We start from the raw sequence: 22,500 nt of genomic DNA on the forward strand, positions 1-22,500 counted from the left end.
TTGAGTCAGAGTCTCACTCTGTCGCCCAGGCTGGAGTGCAGTGACATGCTCAGGGCCACTGCAGCCTCAAACTGCTGGGCTCAGGGGATCCTTTCGCCTCAGTTTTCCAAGGAGCTGGAATTACAAGCATGCACTACTACACTGGGCTAATTTTTTTTTTAATTGTAGAGACAAGGTCTTCCAATTTGCCCAGGTTAGTCTTGAACCTCTGGGCTCAGGCAATCTTCTCGCTTCTGTCTCCCAAAGTGCTGGGATTACAGGCATGTGCTATTGTGCCCAGCTTTCCTTACTTCCAAAAAGCAATTTGTAATCCCTTCAGTGCCAACTGGGGATGGTGATGGGTACAGTGACTGGTCTAGGGACACTTCTACTCAACTCATGTGCTCAGAAAGGGAAAACTAATGTGGTCACACTGCTCTGAATTGAAGTCTTGACCATGCCACTTATCTATCTGCAACCTTGTGAAAGCCACACAACCTCTCTAAGCCTCAATTTTCTCATCTGCCAAATGGAATAAAAATAGAGCTGCCTTGTAGAGCTGATGCGAGGCTTGGACAAGATAACTGACTTAAGGAGTTCAGCTCAGTGTGGGGCACAGCAGCCTTTGTTTTATTCAGTCCTGCATAAGATACTGTTTCTCAGAACGACAAATTGGTCTCTCTTAATAAAATATATACACCACAGCGCTTCAGAATTCCAGAGGATTTGGGGTTTTGTTCTTAAGATAGAGGCTTCTGGCTCCCACAGGAATAAAGAGGGAAACCTGTAAACCCATTTGCAGTGACAGAAAGCCCTGCTTGGACTCTCGTGTTTGTGTGTTGTCATCTCTCCCTCGCAGACCTGCAGGTCTTGCACAAAGTTCTGTCTTTCTAGATGGCAGGATTACAAGAATGTATGGTTTAAACTTTGCATTTTGCAAAGCGTGTGCATTATTTTCGAGCCTGGGAAACCTCAAAATAATTTAGTTGCCGTGTTTTGTCACATTAGATAAAGACAAAAAAGTTATAGTTGCTTTTTTTCTACCAATCTACAGTCTGTGTTTTAATTAAAACAAGAACCAGGCTCATGACCAGAGGGAAAAACCATGAAACAGAAAGCCTAGACTGTGTAATAGGGCTATGGCTGCAGAGTAAGAAGAGGAGTTTGAAAGTCGGGCGTGGTTTTTGTAAACATCTTTTTCAGCTATAATGTGAGCTTTTCTCCCCGCTCCTGCCACTTAATTGGGAAAGAGGCTTAAGGGCTGCCAGAGATGAAGATTTACGGGAATCTTAAAAACATGTTCATGGGAAACTACATTTCTTTTTACACCAGTGAATCAGCACATTGAAAACATCTTCCTTTTTCAATTTTAGCATTTGAATAATCTCCATTTAGCCCCTAAAGCAGCTGTAACATTCACTGCTCCTAATTTACCTCAACAGGCTGAGAACAATCACTTCAGTATTTAAGAGGTTATCTCCACTTCTTTCTCTATGAAATCATTAAGAACACTACGACTCTGGCATAAAGTATTAAACTTGGGTTATACTGAATTATGACAAAATAATCTGTGTTGTAGGGGTTGCCAGTCAAAGTAGATCTTCTTCAGTTTCAAGTAGACTAAAGTATACCAGGATTGATTTCTCATCCTCAGTACTGACATTCTGGGTCAGAAAATTCTTTGTCATAGGGAACTGTCCTGTGCATTGTAGGTTGTTTAGAAACATCCCTGGTCTCTACCCACTAGATGCTAGTAGCACCTCCCTAGTGTGACAACAACAAAAAATCTCCAGGTATTTACTCAATGTCTGGGGTAGAGGTGGGGCAGGTAAAATCACTCCTGATGTGAACCCACTGCAATAAGCTACGGTATATTCATTGTGGAGAGACAGTCAAGAGTTGCAGCTAAAAGTGGATATACCAAAGACACAGTGCTCCTAACTAGCTGAGTGACTCTGGACAAGTTATGTCAGATCTTCATGCTTCAGCTTCCTCATCTGTAGAATGCAGATAATAACAGTACCTTTGTAAGACTATTATGAGGATTAATCAAGATAATGCCTGACCCATAGTAAGTTCTTGATAAATGTAAGCCATTATTATTATTGTTTCATCAGTTCGATGCAATTTCATAGAATTTCAATTGCATGCAATTTCAAAGCCTGATTTAAGTTTAAATGTAGGTTAAAAATCCAAAAAAATAGACACTTTTGAGGGGGCGTTGGGGTACAGTTCTGCAATTACAGATGGATATTTTTATTTATGTTTCAGAGTGGTCAAGCTACAGCAGCTCAACTATTGCATAATCCTGTACCCTAATTTGCTAAACAGCTTCAGTTATTGCTTAACATATTTTATTATCTTTCAAGTGGAGATTCCTAATTCATCAAAATTATGGGTTGCTGCCAGATGATTCTTCTGTAAATACAACTGCTCTGTTGTATTAAAAAAAAAAAATCTTGACATCAGGCCTGGTCTTTTCCCCAGAGTTCTTTCTTCACCATTGGTTATATAAATATTATTGTATTATTCACTGAAATAATAACAAAAGCTACCATTTTTAAGAATAACTTACTATGTGCCAAGCTAAGTGCTTCAAATATATTATTATTTCACTCAATCCTCAAAACAGTCTTAAAAGTTAGATGTGTATCTCAGAGAGGCGAAATTAATGTGCCATCCAGTCAGCAAAGGTCAGGACAAGGTAGGAGCCCAAGCTAGCTGTCCTCAAAAGCTTACGCTTTCAGAACATAACTTTAATATCAAAGCTCAGAGAGCTACCTCCCAACTCCTAACTGTAACATAGTTTTCTTCCTTTCTCTCTCTCTCTCTCTCTCTCTCTCTCTCTCTCTATATATATATATATATATATATATATATATATAATTTTATTTTATTTTTTAAATACAGTGTCTTGTTCTGTCATCCAGGCTGAGGTGCAGTGGCATGATCATAGCTCACTGCAGCCTTGAACTTCTCGGTTCAAGTGATCCTCCTACCTCCCACCTCAACCTCTCAAATAGCTGGGACTACAAGTGTCCACTACCATGCCTGGCTTTGGGTGGAAGGATGGATGAATGGATTGTAGAGACAATATCTCACTATGCTGCCCAGGCTGGTCTTAAATTCCTGATCTCAAGTGATCCTCCCGCCACAGTCTCCCAAAGTGCTGGAATTATAGGTGTAAGTCACCATGCCCAGCCTCACAGATTCCCTTTCTATAACACCTTCCATTCTATACACACACACACACACACACACACACACACACACACACACACACACACGCTATCACTTTCTTTGCTTTTCTCCACTTTACTGAAAATACCTTGAGGGAGTGGTCATAAAAGAACCATACTCTGAACACATTCAAGTTAAGCATAGTGATTTAGAAAGAAATAGAGAGACATGGGGGGGAGGGGGGAAAATAGACAGGAATATATTATGGGAAAGGAAGAAATCGACAGGAATATATTATGGGAAAGGAAGAAGCTTACTTCTACTGGTCTTAACAAAGACTAATAAAAGTGTTCTGCGAGTAGAAATAGAGAAATGTTGGGTTCACTTTTCTCTGGTACAAAAGATACACCTAAGGTTGTATAAAACAGGTGATTTATCAGACTGGTTCCAGTAATCCAATTCTTGTGTACAGTACATATATTTTGCTCCAAGGAAGGAGTAGAGTAGAGGAATAAAACTGCTGCCAGAGACATGTTAAAGTAGACTCATCATTTTGAGCCAATTTTGAAGTGATGACTTTGAGTTGTGACCCACAACTCTAGAGGGTAAGGTCAGAACTTGTGAGCTTGAAGGTCCTGGGAAGGAAAGTTATACAACTAGCTCAGAAAAAGTAGTCTTCTTACCACATAGGGTGAGATTTGGCCAATTCTGCTGGGGCAATAGAGGCCAACATGTTTGCTGGTGTGGTAGAATTGAATGTGTGGCCCAGGAGAGGTTACATGCAGCTCTAAGCAAGGTGTACATAGACAATCCACTCAGAGCAGCCCTGAGTTAGGCAACAGGAAGTTTGTGGGTGTTATGGGGACTAAGGGACTCATCAGCCCACAACATTCCAGGATTAAGCAGGACCTCAGAAGTTAGCTGCTGGACTAGTCCTTATCAGTGCATGAATCTTCCTCAATAACCCCAATAGGCATCCAATCTGTGCTTTTTATACCTACAGTGATAGAAAGGATTCCCTTTATTACTCATCCATGAATAAACACCAACTTGGCTGCTCTTTGGTCTGTGTCCTTGTGAACTCTAGAGAATGCTGGCAGTGGAACAGCCAGCTGTACAAGGGAATTGGGAATTAACCCTATGAAAGGGTCTACTATGTGCAGGCACTTTCTAAGTAAACTCCGTCAATAATTTTGACAACATTGGAACACATTAGGAATGAAAGGTTCAGGGAGGTTAAATGCCTTGCTTTCCAAATTCACACACTTAGATGGGATTCACTTCTTGGTCCAAGAGACAACCCCAAGCCACACTTAGTCTGTCACACAGGATTTCTGCTGTCAATTTCCAGATGTAGTTGGAAGCATTGAGGCTATACAATCTATAATGGAGAGAAAAGCCCATGAAGCTGAAGGCAGAATATATTGAAAGCATTGCTTGCAAGTAGTAATACTTACAGAAATGTCATCACTAAAGTCAATTTCATCCAAATCAAGGTATTCAGGGGCTTCCATTATTCTTCTTTGCTCATTTTGAGCAAGGTTAAATACTTATAAATTCCTGGACAAGACAGAAGCAGAAAAGAAAGTTACCCATTAGCTGTTTTATAACCAGAAATAATATCTATATTTAAACAAATAAAATGAGAGATGTTATTAGGTGCTAGTGTTGTTTCAGAGCACATTTCCTGCCTTCTGATGTCCCCATCCTGGCGTACCAGGAACAGCAAGTACAACATCCCCATGGTTTCCAGCATGGCTCTCCAGAGAGTACCCATAGTCCTTTGCTTTCCGTGATTTGTGCCAATTGGTCTTTGGCAGGGTAGTAACTTGGGTCAGAATTTCCCCTATGATCAATATTTGGATTCAGACACAACTTTCACCATACCCTGAGTGAAAGTAGGACCCTTGGGGATGGGGAGCTAGCCTGAAAATCTTAGGAAAACCATATTCAAATGTCTCCTGTGGGCATTTCCTTAGATACTGTGCATGGAGCAATGAATACTGGAACTCTAATAGGAGTAATACAAGTATGGGGCAGATTCCAGCTAACCCAGAGTAATGAATATTTTAGAATTTGTTGCACAACCTCCAGTTTACCCTCCCGCCCAATACACAAACAAAAAACAACAAAGAAAGAAAGAGAATCTAAGTGCAGATTGAAACCACAGAGTCACTGCATTGCCCTCTGCTTCAAACAGCTTTGCCTGACTGTGCCAGAGTGACCCGACATGGGTCCCAGACCGTCCTCAGTCAGCATTGCCTCAGGGCTGCCTGGGGAAATCCTTTAAATCTGTCAAGGAAGATACATTGCCTCCCACTTCATTTTCCCATCACTTATCATCATCTCCATCGGCAGTGACAGCGGCACCTACAGATGTCAAGAACAGAAATATAGATCTCCTGACAGTGCCTTGGTGTACAGTTATCCTCCACCGAGCCAACTCTCAGATATCGAAATGAGATTCTGTTTCCTGCAACTTGTCTTTCTTATCATAAAAATTGTCTTACGCACCCAGACTTGAATGGCTAAAATCATTCATTTTGCCCTCTTTCATCTCTAATCAAGGTGTGCCTTGCTGAACAGTTAGGGACACGTTACTGGAAAGTGAAAATACATCAAGGCTGATGAAAATGGGCTTCCCATTATAAGATCAAGAGTGTAAAAAGAACTATTTTTTAAAAAAACCCTCTTATTCTGAAGGCACTGTTTTCTCATTTTGAGCTACCTCCCCTACCTTTTTCTTAAGCCACACAAATGGTATATTTATGATAAACAGGAAAAAAAAAAATCACTTGCCATCCCATACCTTAAAACCACCACCTGATTTAATTTTCCATGGTTCCTCTCCTTCCTTTCCCATATGGATGTATCATTTTTATAGTGCTAATTACAGCAGATACAGAGTCCATCCAAGAAGAGATTAGGATGTTACTTCCATGCTCAAATGCAATTATCCACTTACAATAAACATTAAAAATTTTCCTAAAACATAGTAAGGTTTTGAATAAAAGGAAAATCAATTTTGTATTTGTAAAAAAAATTAAAACCAAGACTCTTATTATTTATGGAGATCTAAAAATAGGTTCTTACTCAAATTTCTTGGTATAAGAATACGCCATTTTCCCTCTAATCTGCATAGAACTTTTCAGAGGAAAACACACATACTCATACTTGCAAATTACTCCAAATAATCTGCTCTTCCACTCTGATGGATTCTGAGATCATCCAGACTTTTTGGATTCCAGCTCATCAGCTAACAGACTTCCAATTCACTTTCTGTTCACTAAATCTGTGCTTCACAATGAACTGTTGATTTACAAACTATTCCCATGGTCTTGGTCAATAATAAAAGGTGATGCCATGTGTCAGGATGTGGTACTGACAAACACAATATCAGCAGGAACATGGAAATATGGGGAGATGAGGCAGAAAAACATACATCAGAGCTGGGGACCCAAGGGAATATACAAAATATGGGTGAACACATCTTAACTAAGCAAAGTAGCACATAATCACTGAACACCTGTTTGAGGTGCTCTGACTCTACAGAGAGCAATATCCAGTTGGGTGTATTCATTCTAATAGAACATAATCAGTGAATAATATAAATCATGACATTAAAGCAGAAAAATATTTACACTGGGGGTGTCAAAAATGTATACACATTTTAAGAGATGTTATCTATGTATTACTTTTCGAGGTTGAATTGACTTACAGTAGCAATATGTAGTATGATGTTCACTCAAAAGATAGCATTAGTTAAATGAATGCTAGTGTCATCTTGAGGCAGGAAGGACAGTCAAAGGGGCAGAAGCACGGTTGTCTGTGGAGGAGCACAAGACCACTTTGAAGTGATATTTGAAATTCAAGAACTTTATGGAAGTACAACAAAGATGGAGGTATGAGTATGCAACAGAACCTCCAACATGTCTAACAATTGCATGCATCTGTGGTAAGTTTGCGACTCATGGTACTGTGTATGATGTGCACAAGGGAAGATCTGGGAGGCCTCACACAGCTACAAGTCCTGCATTGTTGACTTGCATTCATCTTTTGTTATTGGCATATATTGAGTATTATAATTTATTAATACAGTTTTTTCCTTTCTTAAAATGTGTATACATTTTTTGGCACCCTCTGTATTAGCACTAGGAGGATGGTAGTGAAACTCTTGATTCTACAGGCCAGAACATAGAAGTTACAACAGTTGCAGCCCATTATAGGAAGAGATGGGCCACTTCTCATACGTGGTCTGATAATTAAGATTGCAAACTCTCCACCATGCACTTACATTGGCAGCACTGTACAGACAACTTGATGAGGTTTCATAACCTTGGCATATCAGAGTGTCAAAGCTGTATTCGTGTCCAAGTGTTGTGGTGTCTTGCTGAGTGGTGTTCATTATTGTTGTTGCATGTTTTGTGTGCTCTTATGAGAATGTCAGAGCTTGAATTATAGCAATGAACAAGCATTAAATTTCTTGTTAAACTTGGCAAGACTGGAAGTGAAATCAGGGACATGTTTATGGGGATAATACCATAATGAAGAAAATGGCAGTGTACAGATGGAGTAAACATTTTTCTGAGAGGACAGAAAGCATCACTGATGAAGAGAGGTCAGGATGGCCAGTAATGAGCAGAACTAATGAAAACACTGCAAAAATTCACTGAAATGTGCATCAAAATCATTGGTGGACTGTGAGAAGCATAGCAGACCAAATAAACACTGAAAGAGAGACAGTCAGGAAAATCTTAACTAAAAATCTTGTCATGAGAAAGGTGTGTGCAAAAACGGTCCCAAAGGAGCTTTTGCATCAGGACAATGCACCAGCTCACACGGCACTGTCTGTGAGGGAGTTTTTAAGTCAGTAAACAAATGACTGTATTGGAACACTCTCTCTACTCACATGATCTGGCCCTCAACTACTTTTTTCTTTACCCAAAGATAAAGGAAATAACAAAAGGAGACCATTTTGATGACCTTCATGACATTGAGAGTAATATGGCCACAGCTCTGATGGCCATTTCAGAAACAGAGTTCCAAAATTGCTTTGACGAATCAACTAGGCACTGGTATCAGTGCATAGCTTCCCAAGGGGGTACTTTGAGGGTGACCATAGTGATATTCAGCAATGAAGCATGTAACACATTTTCTAGGATGAGTTCACAAACTTAATTGTCAGGCCTCATGTTTATTGCTGTGGGTTGGATGACCTCGCCTTAGACTAAGGGCTTGGAGCCATCTGGAGCTTGCCTTTACTTCCTAGCAGGCCTCCACATGCAGCTTAAGGTGGCTTATTCTGTCTGTGACCCAATTCCTTTTGTCTTGTTTCAATGCTTCTCTCTTTCAAGGTGCCACTTTGAGAGCATTTACATTATCACTTATCATGTGCAGAAATTCCCATGGGTCACTACATTCTCAACATTAACTGCTCCTTTATGAACAATGGTAGGTCGCTGTTGTTCCAGTGGTCAAGACAATGCCTCCTCCTCTCTCCTCTGCCCTTCCACAGAGCATCTGGTACCCTCAGGCCCTCTCTTCTGAGGATTGGGGAGGAGATGGGAAGTGCTAAGGTCAGGTTAGAGCTGTTGCTGCAAGTGCTCAAGCATGGTAAGGAAACTGAGCTGGACTGTGGCTGCTTTTCTCATCTGGCTCTTCTGCCACCTCCCACCCCACACACCAATAAACCGATAAGTCCCCTTTCAGACTGATGACACACATGCTCTAGCAGACACAGCCATAGAGGGCACACACCAGAGGGCACACATCGCAGGACTGTGAGCCGAATCTGGCCTACAGATGTGATTTGTTTGGCTCTAGCAGTGTTTTAAAAAATAAAATCAGTTGCCAACTTGCAGACCTTGAACGATTTCAAATAAAATTCTGGTTTTCTGGCTTCACTGAAAAAATATCTGAAGCTCTGGCAACATGAGTTCACATTCCCCATTGCAACAACAGGCTAGAACTGAGCAACAGCTGCTCCTGCTTGTCCATGGGGCGTGGGATCCCCAGCCCCACCTCCCAGGACCCCTTCCAGGCTGCTTTACTCATGGACGTGGCTTGAGGGCATTGTGAGTGTGTGACCCTTCAAAGGAATCGGTATTAAACAATAAGTGCCACCTCTCTCCCATTTTTATTGGTGCCTCCTGCCAAAAATGTTGACTTCATTTGTATTCTAAGATTAAATTTGTATTCTAAGATTGTTTTAAATTCTCATACCACAACAGCAACAAAATAAAATTTCTTACAAATAAACAACCAGCATGTCACAACTTGTGCTTTCAGAGAGTCTTCGTTTCGTTTTCTAGTACTAGAAAAAGAAAATCTTCACAAACATAATAAAGTGTTACGAGGTGGGGATTATGTTTCCTTCACTTTACAACAGGAGGAAGAAAAGGTTTTTGCTTTGCTGTGATTGGTGTGGATTTACATGGTGACACTTCTCTGCTGTGACTCCAGGACAAGGGAGGAATCTGTGCTAAGTCCAAGTCCAGAAAAAGACCTGAAGCCATCCTCCAACTGGCCCAGGCCAGCAGCTTGAAGGCAAGAGGGCCAACCCTACTCAGGCCAACAAGAGTGAATTTACGCCTGAATGAAAAATATTTTTCAGGTTCTCCAGAAAGGTCAGTTTCAGCTTAAAATCTTTTACATGTGATTTTTATTGTGATGCATCATAGTTGGCTCTGGGCCCCTTTTGGATCTCAGGACCTAGTCATTTGTAAATCTGCACTGCACTCTCATGCCATTAGCCTTCACCTTGAAAGCTGCAGTCACTTGTCCCAGGTTCTCGGAGGTCTTCTGAGGACTTTCTTTTGTATTTAAGTCCCTCTTCCTCCAGCACACCTCTCTCAAGGTCTGTCTACCCACTAATTGAAATCAGCTCATATCTAGCTCAATTGGGTAGGAAAATTGATGGAGAGGGGAAAAAGAAAAATATTAGAATACGAGGACACAGGGCCAGGTTGCTGGGACCTGTGTGCTGTGCAGAAGCTTCAGATGGCACCTTGTCATTCTTCTCTGGATGCGTCTGTACCACTGGGAGAAACCTTATTCAAACTCCAAACTAATGCCCAGCTTTCAGAAATAAAGAACTACATAAACAACATCCACTCTCCGCAATGTTTGTAGGACTTTTCCTATTCTCACAGAGTTTTTGATAAACTGCCAAGAACGGAAGTCTCTCCAGTGCCTATTAAAGTGTGTTTGAGGGGCTTATGCCCCTAATGGGTCTATCAACACCATGTCACCTTCTCTTGAGTGACCTCGGTGATGGTCCAAAGCTTCCTTCAAGGGGAGATTCAACTTGGGAAATAGCTCAAAGTAACTGAGAGTCAGATTGGATAATAAAACGTAGACAAGCAATTTTTAAAAATAGCTTCTCTCCACCCCAGTACTATGATTTTTCAGGTGATGTTTTAAATTTCTTTGTTGTGACTTGAAAACTGACTTTGAAAATAATTCCAAATGTAGACTTCCAAAAATCTGTTGTGTAATGGCATCATCACTGGAAAAAGCTTGGAGTGGCCAACAAAATTTCTCTGAGAAACTACACTCATTTTAATGTACACATTCTGGTGTGCTTGACTCATAAAGGCTCATTGATTTGTGACTATAGTCACATATCACATAAATTGCTCTACTGAAAAAAATTCTTTTAAATGTATTGCCTCACTCCCTTTTACAAGGAGTCAGCATGGACTCATTCTGAAGGCTCATGTTACACAGATTTCTCCTCTTCTGCCAAAGTCACTATTGCTACATTTACCAGTATACTATGAGGTCTGGTAATTAAAAATAAGATGGACTTGTCAAAATAAATGAGCAGAGTGCATTCGGTGATGAGGTAACTTCAATGGATTTGCATTGCAACTTATTCCTTCACTCTTTAATCCATCAGCACTTGGGAAAACACAGCCGCTCCTTACACCCCTATACACACATGCACGCGCGCACACACACACATACACACACACACACGCATGCCTGCCAAATTTGTACTGGGATACATTTTCAATTTGAAAGTCTGCAATAGATATTGGGCTTACTTTCTTCAATATAAGAGCTCAAAGTAATCACAAACTAAGTACTGAAAGGTCTGGGTAGAAATGTCCCCAGTTGGCTCAGTAGCTTGGCTGGCAAGGAAGCAACTCATTCCAAATGTTGGATTCAGTTTCTTTCACTCTCTGATTCAACAGTGGCCAGAAGCATGGCAGTCGCTAAATGCCTAATCTTGAAGCAGAAAAATGATAGAGGCAAGAAATTTCTACTGGAAAGAGGCAACTGAGGGAGAGCCAAGAAGTACACATGAGGGAAAAAAGAGGGAGCTTGCAAGCCTTGTAGATTTTATCCACGTCTCCATTTGTGAAATATTCTAGATGTACAAGCTGGAAAAGACTTACACTACTCTCCACACCAGGATGGAGTATATAATACAGGGGAGATGAGCAAGAAAGCAAGTGATTACAATATATGTGATACTGGCTGAGACAAACAAGTACATAGTGGCCTGAGACACCTACTCTAGACCTTGGAGATGAGGGGAGTCTGCCTGGTGAAGCTGAAAGCTGAAGGGCAGGTGGGAGAGCTCCAGTAGTGCTCTCGGCATGGGCAAAGGCCTAGGGGTGGGAATTCTGAAGCAGCATGTCCTGAAAGATGGGCAATACTGACTTAATATCTATCCTTGTAGTTGTGCTTCTAGAATGAGGTTTTAAAGGGAAAGGGAGAGGGTGGGGTGACAGATACAGGTAGTCAGGGGAGTATTTCCAAAGCCAGAGTGTGAACAGAGCACCTCTTGGCATATCAAATTTTTGGTATGTTTGTAAACTACTAGTGAATGTTTGATATCAAATGAGACTTCGATGTACTATACGGAGCCTGTTCCTGCAGGGGAACCTGTATGTCTTCCTTGCTGTCCTGAGGTCAATACCCACAGAAAAATCTGTGAGGAAAACTCCGTCACAGTTTTAGAACTGGGTGCTATTACACATACTCTCTCACATACTCTGTCTCACAAAGATGTTGGGAGACAAACATCTTTACAGTCTCCTTTATAGAAATAGGGAAACCAAGGCTCTGAAAGGTTGTTTAATTGCCTCATAGACACACAGCCAGGGCTTCTGATTTTAAGTGTATTCTTTTCTCCCTTATTTCAATTCGCCAAAACTGCAACGGTAAAAAAATACTGCATCATCTGTGACAAACATTTTATCTTTTAAAATCACCGTCAATTTTTTAAAATCTGAATTTTATTTATTACAACTGTGAGGGAGGCAGAGGGCATGCATCATGATTTGTGATTTGCAATCAGATCTTTTTAAAAATTTTACAGATGGCAAAACTCAGGAATATTCTGGCCAAGGTTATGCACTAAGTAGAGGCAGTGCCAGCTAACACAAGTCACTTTCTGCCAATGGGTCTAGAGCTCCTCTTATTTGTCCCAGCCCACTCTGAATCATGGGCATGCCTTTAAACCATTTAGGTCAGAATTTCATAGATGTCCTTACCCCTGAATTGTATAGCTTGGGTGTTCATGAGCCATAACTCCAAATGAGTTACTTTTCTTTCCAGCAGAGTCTACGTAGAAATGGAGACATGATCATCATCAATAAAAACATAGAGACTTTTGTATACCTAACATACCGTATCCACAGTATCCCTAATTATAAGATGTTATATTCCATAGCCAGTTGGTTTAATACTTAAATTTCATCTTCAAAGAAAATTGGTTGGAAACCATCCTGTTATGTCTTATTGAAAAGGCAAGTACGATGACACTTTTCTAGAATACTTCATTCTAGAGATAAGGGTCTCTCTGACAAATAAAATAAGGCTTGGTCTTTTTACAGTTTTGAACCCTAATTTATAGTTTAAAATTTTTGCAGATAATTTGAGGGTAGTTTCATGATTTCTGAAATCAGAATACTGAGAATGAACTAAGTTCTACTTGAACTTTAGAGCTTGGAAAGACCTTAGTATACACACACACCCTAGACTTAAAAACTAAGGTTTCTCCAAGCTCTAAAGTTATAAATGTGTGTGTGTGTGTGTGTGTGTGTGTATGCGCGCGCGTGCGCATGGGCGCATGTGTATTTATATTTTATATATATTTTAAATCTGTAGCTCTATGCATGTGGGGGGTGCATGTGTGTGATTTGAAATGACTTTAACATTTAAAATTCTTTTTGGAAGAAGGAAAGAATCCACACTCATAGCAGCTGTACAAAGGAAGATAAAAGAACACATAATAGAAAAAATGCACACAGACACACACAGAAAGAAAAAACATTTTATGCTCAGTTCTGGGTACCACTTCTTAAAAAGGCCATAAGTGAACCGAATTGTGCCAAGACAGAGTAAAGAAGCCAAGATGTTCAGTGGTTGGCACACTCTGCCTTTTGCAGCACAGATAAGGAAATATCTAATTTGGCAGACTCTCTTCCCTAAGAATCTAAAGATTAAGCAGGTAAAAGGAGGACTTGACTTCAAGGGGGAATCTTGGAGGAAGTATCAGAGATATCAGTCTCAGGAAAGACTTCCTATTAATGGCATTTTGAATGGACTTTGATGAAATGGGCTGCTATGTGAGATGACAACCACCCCAGCAAGACATTGTTCAAACAGAAATTTGGAGGGATCCTCTGAGACAAGAAGATAAGAATCCTGTCTTGTGAAGGAAGAATAGATGACCTTCCAACTCAAAAGATTCTGTATGGTCTGAGATGGCACTGGGAAACACCTCTGAAACCAAACCAAGACCTTGGGACAGTCCTGAGCAACTTTTGCCCCTCTTTAGGGTGCTGCCATGAACATCTCAGTCGAACCTCCCTTACCCTCATTCATCTGCCATCCTGATCCCACCAGGAACTCAAATGAAATATGGAGATTAAATGAGAGGAAAGAGAAGAGACAGCAGGAGAGTTAAAGTAAAAATAATTTTAAAAAGAGAACTTGAATGTTGTTCGTTCAGTGAACATATGATTTATTCTTTGTTGTAGATGAAAACTTATCGATTCCACAAGGACAAAACTATGGCCTAATGAAGTCCAAACTAAAAGAAAGTATCTGGGAAGAGAAAGAAAACATTTCTAGTACTGGGAAGTTAAGCATTGGTTTAAGCCAACCGTGTCTTACACCGGCTTCTGGAAAGGAACTAAGGGAATAGTCTGGGAACTGGATCCCTTACTCAGTTATGTACAGGAAACTATCCAGATCCAAGTTCCAAATTCTTGGCGCACCTGAAGTGGTCATGCTTTATTTTTCATTTTTGCAAAGATTACTTATTTTCTATAGTAGATTTGTTTGGCAATTGTTATTGAGAGTGTATGGAATACAGTTAACAATTCTGATTACAATTTTAGAAAGAAGTAGACATGATAGCAACATGCATGGGAACACTGAAGACTACATCTTGAGTCAGTTATCTTGGCTTCATTCTGACCATTTGTGAGAATTAAACTTTGGAGCAATCCTAGATGAGTGGTTCTCAAACTTTAGCCTGCATGAGAGTCACCCAGAAGGCTTATTAAATAACAGATTGCTAGGTCCAACTCCCAGAGTTTCTGATTCAGTAAGTTTGGGGTGGGGCCCAAGAATCTGCATTTCTAACAAGTTCCCAGGTGATGCTGATTCTGCTGGTTCCAGAACTACATTTGAGAACCACTACCTGAAATCAATGGCTATTCCCAGCTCTGGCTACATCTGCACTTAATTAAAAAATGGTGACCTCTTCCCCACATTCCCCATCTCCCCAGATGTTAACCTCATTATACAGGATCCATGCCTAATGCCCTTCTGATTAAACTGCCTCAGTGGACTCAACTAAGCATTTCCCATGAAGACCACCCAGAAATCTCAGAAGGTATTAGGCTGTTTTTTTCTTTTCCTTTCCTTTTTTAAAAATTCCCTCTGCTATTCAAGGGACAGACATTGGCCCATACTATTTTGTAGAATTTGGGCCTTGGTTACTTTAAAATTTCCTTTCTCTATATCACTTCATGTTTTAAGTCTCTTCTGTTAATGAGATTCAGGTTTATAATTTTTGATGCAGCTTTCTTATATCAGGAATCTCAATTTGGGGATATCAATTCACTTGAACTACAATATAATAAATCTCAGGTCTATTGATGCAGAATAAAAATGACAAAATATAAGACTCTAATCAGAATTAACTTAAAATTCAATACCTATGCAAATCCATGCTCAGATTTTTAAAAATAATTTTAATTCTATCAGAATAGTCCAGAATAAGTCCAAGTGGTGAAATGGCTAAGAAAAATAAAAACCTGAAATGTATTTTTAATTAGAACTATAATGTGCTTATGTTTATTGAATCCAAATCCAGAATTAGGGTTTTATAATTCTTCCATTTTGTAAATTTACCAATTTAATAAACAAAGAGAAGATAAATTATCTATAAAATAAATGTCCTTTTCCTAAAGAAAATGAATATGTATATTATATATATTTAGATGATTAAGCAAGGAGAGTGGGCTAAATGTCTGAACAACCAATATTTGCACATCTATACATACAAACTGAGTATGACTTAGCAAGTATTAATTCTTAAACCCAATGCTTTTATCTAGCCTTAATTTACTAAAGACACTTAGGGTAAAAATCTGCTTCCACTTTAGATGAGGTACTATTATTAGATGTGCAAAAACAGAACACTACACACCTACCCAATGCACTTCCAATATGTATGGAAACATTTCAAGACAAACATAAGATGAAAACATGAGATTACTCATGTGTACCTTTAAAAATTCAGCTAGGAAGTATTATCTTCAGTTTCAACAATATGTTGTTTTTTAACACAACATCTTGCACAAAGTAAATAGTTAATATATTGCTTATATTGAGTTCATTTCCAGACTGTGATCACTGTTGAGCCACTTTAGACTTTCTACCTTAAAAATCTTGGTATTGTCCAAAATAACAAGTGTCATGACTATTTTTCTTCAACTTATAGTAACAGTGCTCATATATCCTCTTCTTGTACAGTTTCCTCAGAAGTCTCTTTTTGGAGTCGAGTCAACTTTCTAGACACTCTTTCAGATACTGTTGATGAGGTCTACAAAACTTTAGCCATAGCCTCCAATAACAGTATCTGTGTCCCAAAGATTAAAATGGAGTTCTTTGCCATTAAGAGTATGGAGAAAGAATCACATTTGTAGGCTGTGGTGTGGGTTCTTTCTCTTTGTCACCACAGAAGGATACCAACTCCATTTTATAATTGACCAACATAAGGAGAAAAGGACTGAAAGCAGAGAAGCTCGAAGAGAGGACTGTGAGAACAGCTGGAAGAAAGACATAGGCTGCCAAGTCTTTCAAGAAACAGACTAAGATAAAGTGAGAAATCCAAAGTGGAGTGATTATCCACATTAATAAAATACTGAACTTGGCCCCTCTAAGGATTTCAATTTCTGAATCATCATCTCCAATCCAGATGTCACCATATGTCATCTTCTTTTTCTCTGAAAGGAGGAAAGCCATCCAGAAACAGACAAAGACTAAGACGGCTAAAGGAAGAATATCAATCAGAACTAGAAATATTTTCCCATAGTAAAACTCTACCTGCTTGTTTCCAAAGACAATGAGGCAATTCACATAAATCTTGTTAGTAGACAAGGGGTCTGTATCATTTCGTGCACTCAGGTGTTCTGGTTTTCTAGTATAAATTAAAACCGGGATGTATGCAGTCACACCAGCCACCCAAAGTGCAAACACTATCTTCAAGGTATGTTTCTCCTGGTCCAGGCTCGGATCCTCACCCAAAGGGTGGACAATTTGGTAAAGCTTCCGGTGGTAGAGCAATGCAAAGTGTAACATGAACCAGATGGTCAGTGAGGTTGTCAGGGCTGCTGTGAAGTGCACAGCTTTGCAGCCAGCTGAATCCAACATGATACCAGAAGAGTAAACAATTTTCAGAACATTCACCACCAAATTTTTAATAAGGTGGACAAATATAATACTGAAAATCAGAAGAAAGGATGTCTGCAAACGTCCAGTGATATACTTTGTAGAATAAAACAAACAAGTGTTTCCAACAACGCTCACGAAGATTAGGATGGTACAAGCAATGATCTCAAGCACATCTGCAGAGGGCTTCATGGTAAATGTCAAATCGATCATCTCAAATTCTTTTTCTCTTCAGTGTAAGTCCTTAGGCTCTTAGTAAACTTTTAAGCGGTCTTTGGTGAGAATATCTGGGTTGTATTTTTTTAATCCACAGTATTGACAAAATCATCAAGTGGTATCATGCTATCAGTTCAAAGTCTGTAACAGAATTCTACTTGTTCCAGTAACTAATTAGCAGTTGAAAACAGAACTGCTTCCCAAGAGGATTCTGTTTTGTCATCTCCAGGGACTTAACTATGATGAGAAAGTTCTAGGTATCATCACTTAATTAAAAGTTCTCAGAAATATATTTATAGGACTGTAGTACAATTTCCTAGATACAGCATGATACAGTTTTCAATAACCATGAGGAGGAGAATAAAGTTACATTCATGACAGCAAAAGAAAGGTGGCCAGGGGTTGAAGAAACTCTACTCCTCTCATGGACATAAGTTAAAGAAGTATGGAATGACTAAATAACAATGAAGATTCCTTGGAATTCAGAGTCAAGAGCATTAAAAAGATAGAGATTCCAAAGTAACAAAATGACAAATTAATAATGAAGGCATAACATGACAGATTTATGCAAATGGAATGGTTTTCTAGTTTCTCTCCCCTTTTTGTAAAGCTGAAATATTATTACCTGTTCTGATGATCTCATGGGTTATTAGAAATACAAAAAAAAGATAGAAGATACTTATGAAGGAAGTAGGGATGAGAAAAAAGAAGGAAAGGGAAAGGAAGAGAGAGAAGAAGGGCAGAAAAGAGGGAGAAAGAGAAATAAGATACTTTTATAAACATGGGCACTATGTCCATGAGCAAATCTCTGAACTACTGGTTAAGGAACTATTCTAACAATTGGATAGTGATTAGGAAGATTTCCCTCCTAGAGCACAAGAGTCTAAGAAAACATTTCTCTTCCAAATATGACTGGAGAGCACAGAACAAGGAAAGGAAGATGACACTGAAATATATTGCTCAAGTAACCTGGCATTAATTCGCTTTCTGGATGAGTCCTGTTTGCCAAGTATATTATAATGATTCACTCTGAGACAAATGACATTCCCTCTACTGCAGTTGCTTGTAAGTTTTGCTGTCATCAATCATCCTATCCTACACTGTCAAAGCACATGAGTTCGTTGATCCAGTGGTGAAATGAAGCCAACTTGCACCGACGTCAGCAACTGAGTAAATCTCTTCCAAACTCTGTTCAGTGACTTCACGTTGAGAGCTTGCAATTGGCCATGCTGGGTATATTTACACCATAGAAATAGGCAAATACTACAAATCAGGGCTTTTCTGGAGGAAAGATATTTTACAAGCACAACATTAATATGACCAGAAAATACAGATTAGAGTGATAAGAAATTAGCAGATGGATGATCTAGATAAAGATAAGGTTAATATTTGGTATCAGTCAGCTCTTTTAGGAAGGGAATGGAAAATTCCTAGTGCTGCATGTTAGATAAGAAGCTTAGGATGGTGCAAGCAGGCAGGAAAGTTGGGACCCATACCTCCACTAAAAAGAGGTGGGGATTGGGAGCTAACAGTTCCCATTAAATCTCCTTTCCCTAATTGGATGCTAAGATAGTTAGCCAACTCAGAGGGCCTACAAAGTTTTCTTCTCTCACAAACATCCATTATCAGTCAAGTAGGCACATCTGTGTTTCTAATGATATAATAATGCTCATGTTGACTACTATCTATTTAACACCAGCTTGAGCCAGACACTGTGTTGGTGTTTTGCTTTATAAATTTAATCTGATTTAATCCTTAATATCACTCTAATTTCACTGATGAGGGAACAGAAGACCAGAGAGTAAAGTAAATTGCTCAAAGCTACTGACTAATGGTGACAAGAATCAAAGCCAGGTAGGATTGATTCTAAAACCACTGATTTTTAGTCACTGCTTCTATATTGTCAGATTGTAGATTTTCTGTTGATTTTTCTCTATCTCCCCCTAATGAATTTATACCTGGTACATCCAACATATGGAGCCTAAAAATTCACTCTTTAGAGAAGAGTTTCCTGAGTTTATAATATACAAGGCAAGTAGATTTTTGAATGGCAATTAGTCTTCTCCCTGCTCTTTCTGTAATAGTAATAGATAAGGGTATTTACATCTCTGTACCTCATAAAGATCTCAAGCATTCTGTATACCAGCTCAGGATGACTCATTTGAAAGAGAAAAAGACTGTTTCTAGTAGTGGTGAGCCCATGAACTGGCAGTGTTTGTGCAGAGGCATGATGACTGCCTAAAGTAAATCTGGAGAGCAGTGATGAACAATCCTAAACAGCAGACAACATACAGTCCACCTTAATTTGAGATTTAATTTTGGCATAACAAATTGGGAAATTGTCTAAGTGATGCTATTTCTCAAAAATGCCCAAACAGTAACAGCTTATGGCAAATAATACTGTCTTTTCAATTGCACGATAGGAGGGCTATTGTAAAGACATATTTTGCAAAACCAAATAATAATAAAAAAAAAACTTATACAAACATTTGTTTTTCAAATTATTAGCAAACATGTAATATGTTCTTTTGTATTAGGGCAAAAGTGCAAACATTATGGGCTGTTTTTTCCCATCAGGGTTATAACTAATACTAGAGAAACACCACATATTAAGGACAATAAAATTAAATTTTGTCAATATTTGCTTGACTGATGAATAATTCTTTCCTTTGTTAACTATGAGACAGTAGGATAAAGTGATACCCTCAAAAGACTACATTCAATTAATTGTTTGCTGAGAACCTATCGTGTGCTCAGTCTGACCTTGACTTTAAGGATAGTACATGAGGTATAAGATGCTGTCCTGGCCTTCTAGAAGCATTCAATCTAACAGTAGGAACATGCTGATGCAATCTCACTTCTGGGTATATATTCAAAGGAGCATAAATCATTCCACCAAAAAGACACCTGCACTTGTATGTTTATTGCAACACTATTCACAATAGCAAAAACATGGAACCCATGTACCCATTGACAGCAGGTGGACTGGATAAAGAAAATATGGTACATACATACACATATATGGTATACATGCACATACACTGTGGAATAGTATGTAGTCATAAACAAGAACAAAATTATGACATTTGCAGCAATGTGGCTACAGCTGAAGGGCATCATTCTAAGTGAATTACCACAGAAACAGAAAAGCGAATGTTGCATGTTCTTATTCATAAGTGGGAGCTAAACACGGGGCACACACAGGTACAAGGATGGGGCCAAAAGACACGGGGTACTGCCAAAGGGTGAAGGGAGGAGGGATAAGGGATGTAAAACCACCCATCAGTACCATCTCACCACAGAGATGAGGGGGAGGCAGGCTCATCAGAAGCCCAAACCTCACCTTCATGCAATATTCTTACATGACAAGTCTTCACATGAACCTCTTGATTCCAAAATAAAATAAAAATAAAAATAAATGCTAATGTATATGTATCATATATATTGCATATTACATATATTTTGTATAATATAATATGAAATTTATATCTTAACAATATTTATTAATAATCAATAAAATAAATAATACACTGTAATAAACTGCATGGTCATGACTACAAGAACAAAATGTTCAGAGAAAAGAAAGATCCATGTAGGCTGTACTTTTTGTTTAAGCACATAGTTTTTAAAATTGATATATAACAGTTGTATGTGTTATGGGGGTACATGTGATATTTTGATACTGTATACACTATATAATGATCAAATCAGGGTAACTGAGATGTCCATCACTGCAAACATTCCTCTTTTCTTTGTGTTGGGGGACATTACAATTCTCATCTTCTAGCTATTTCGAGACACCGTACTATTATTAATTTCCAGTTCACAGAAAAGGAAACTGAAGCTCAGAGGAGTCAAACCATCTGCCCTAATCAGCAGAAAGAGGTGGCATTGAACTCCAGACAGCTCTTTTGTAAAGGGAATGGGAAGGGAAAAGCAAAGTTGATTAAATTCTGAAGTAGAGGTGCTAGGAAGGCTGGGTGCCAACCTCAAGTATCCCGGAGAGCCCTGCTGATGAGTTCATTATAGCAGAAAGCCCTTTTCTCAGAGGCAAACACATGGCCAGAGCCAGGAGGGCCCAGGAAGCAAAACGGTCTTCACCAAGGAAGGTGACTGTGATGTGGGCACTTCAAGGGGGAACCAAAAAAAATCATTTGGAAGCCAAACATTGGCTCTGCCAATCCAACTTCACCAAAGTCCCTTGAGAACTGAGGAGTTCAAAGGTTCTCTACAGCTTCCATTTGCTCTGGCACAAGATTTAACAGAAAAAGAACTAAGGGGGAATTTATATGACCCAGGCTGTTTTCCAAATCGCAAACTGCTAAAAGTTATTTAGAATTTACTTTAACTCACAATCACATGTAAAGTGGTTCAGATGTAAATGCTTTCCGTGTGGCTTAAGGCAATCTAGGGTTCCTCAAATGTACATGTGCAGTTCGAATATTAAAGATTTCGATTGGAAATCTCATAGTACGTGGGGTTCCTCTTGATTAGAGACTGCTGTTACTTTACACGACCCTGGGTCAGAGGAGGAGAAATAAAACACACTGCCTTCATTTGGGCATTATGTTCTCACAGTAGCGCTAAGATAAACAAACTTTGCAGGCTGAGGAAAGGGCATTTACTCCTTTAAATTGAGTATGTAATATAAATAAATGTCTTCTAAGAAGGGATGCCTGAAACTTGATTCTGAGTCTGAATCTATACAAGGCATGGATTTATTTTAATGAAGATCAGTATCAGGCATTTGTAGAGCGCTTGTCTTCTTGGAGCAGAGCTGGTCTGACCGACAAGGATAATTCACTAACCCTCAGAAAGATGCTGCTTGAAATTGATTTGTTCACTGGTCAGAAGCAAATTGATATCTGCATTTTTATATAGAACAAAATGGAAGGAATTACCGAATCTCTTACTGTGTAATCAATGGCTGCCTAAAGTTATTTTCAGTTCTCTCTGAGGCAGTGATGTTTTGACCAGCCAGGGTAGGACTAAAAACCCCTAACCCCAATTGGAAGTGAATGGAGAGTAACTTCAGGCTGGCTGGTGCCAGAGCAATTAAATGGTAATTGCCTTTTAGATATACTAATGTTGCTAATTACATTACTGTGCTAAGTGCTGGAAAATGTAGATAAGAGCTCCAGGCCACTCTGATGGGAGAGGGGAGCTAAGATTTATTAAGCCTGGCACTGAGCTGGATCCTTC

General features: G+C 39.2%; 1 protein-coding gene across 8 annotated transcripts in view; it reads right to left on the reverse strand.

Moving 5' to 3' along the window:
- The window catches only part of SNCAIP (synuclein alpha interacting protein), an 81,633-nt gene extending 76,909 nt beyond the window's left edge, over positions 1–4,724 (reverse strand). For 5 of the 8 annotated variants that reach the window (XM_021706530.1, XM_021706528.1, XM_008073180.1 and 2 more), the window contains exon 1: positions 4,617–4,719. In XM_021706530.1, coding sequence (XP_021562205.1) covers positions 4,617–4,645 — 29 coding nt within the window. In that variant the 5' untranslated portion in view covers positions 4,646–4,719. Of the gene's footprint in view, positions 1–4,616 lie in introns of all 8 variants that reach the window. The other 3 variants (XM_021706526.1, XM_008073179.2, XM_008073178.2) reach the window with 1 other exon arrangement.
- Positions 4,725–22,500: the final 17,776 nt, after the last annotated feature.

The sequence above is a fragment of the Carlito syrichta genome, unplaced genomic scaffold, assembly GCF_000164805.1.
Source record: "Carlito syrichta isolate Samal-C Ts95f unplaced genomic scaffold, Tarsius_syrichta-2.0.1 Scaffold315711, whole genome shotgun sequence".
NCBI lineage: Eukaryota > Metazoa > Chordata > Mammalia > Primates > Tarsiidae > Carlito > Carlito syrichta.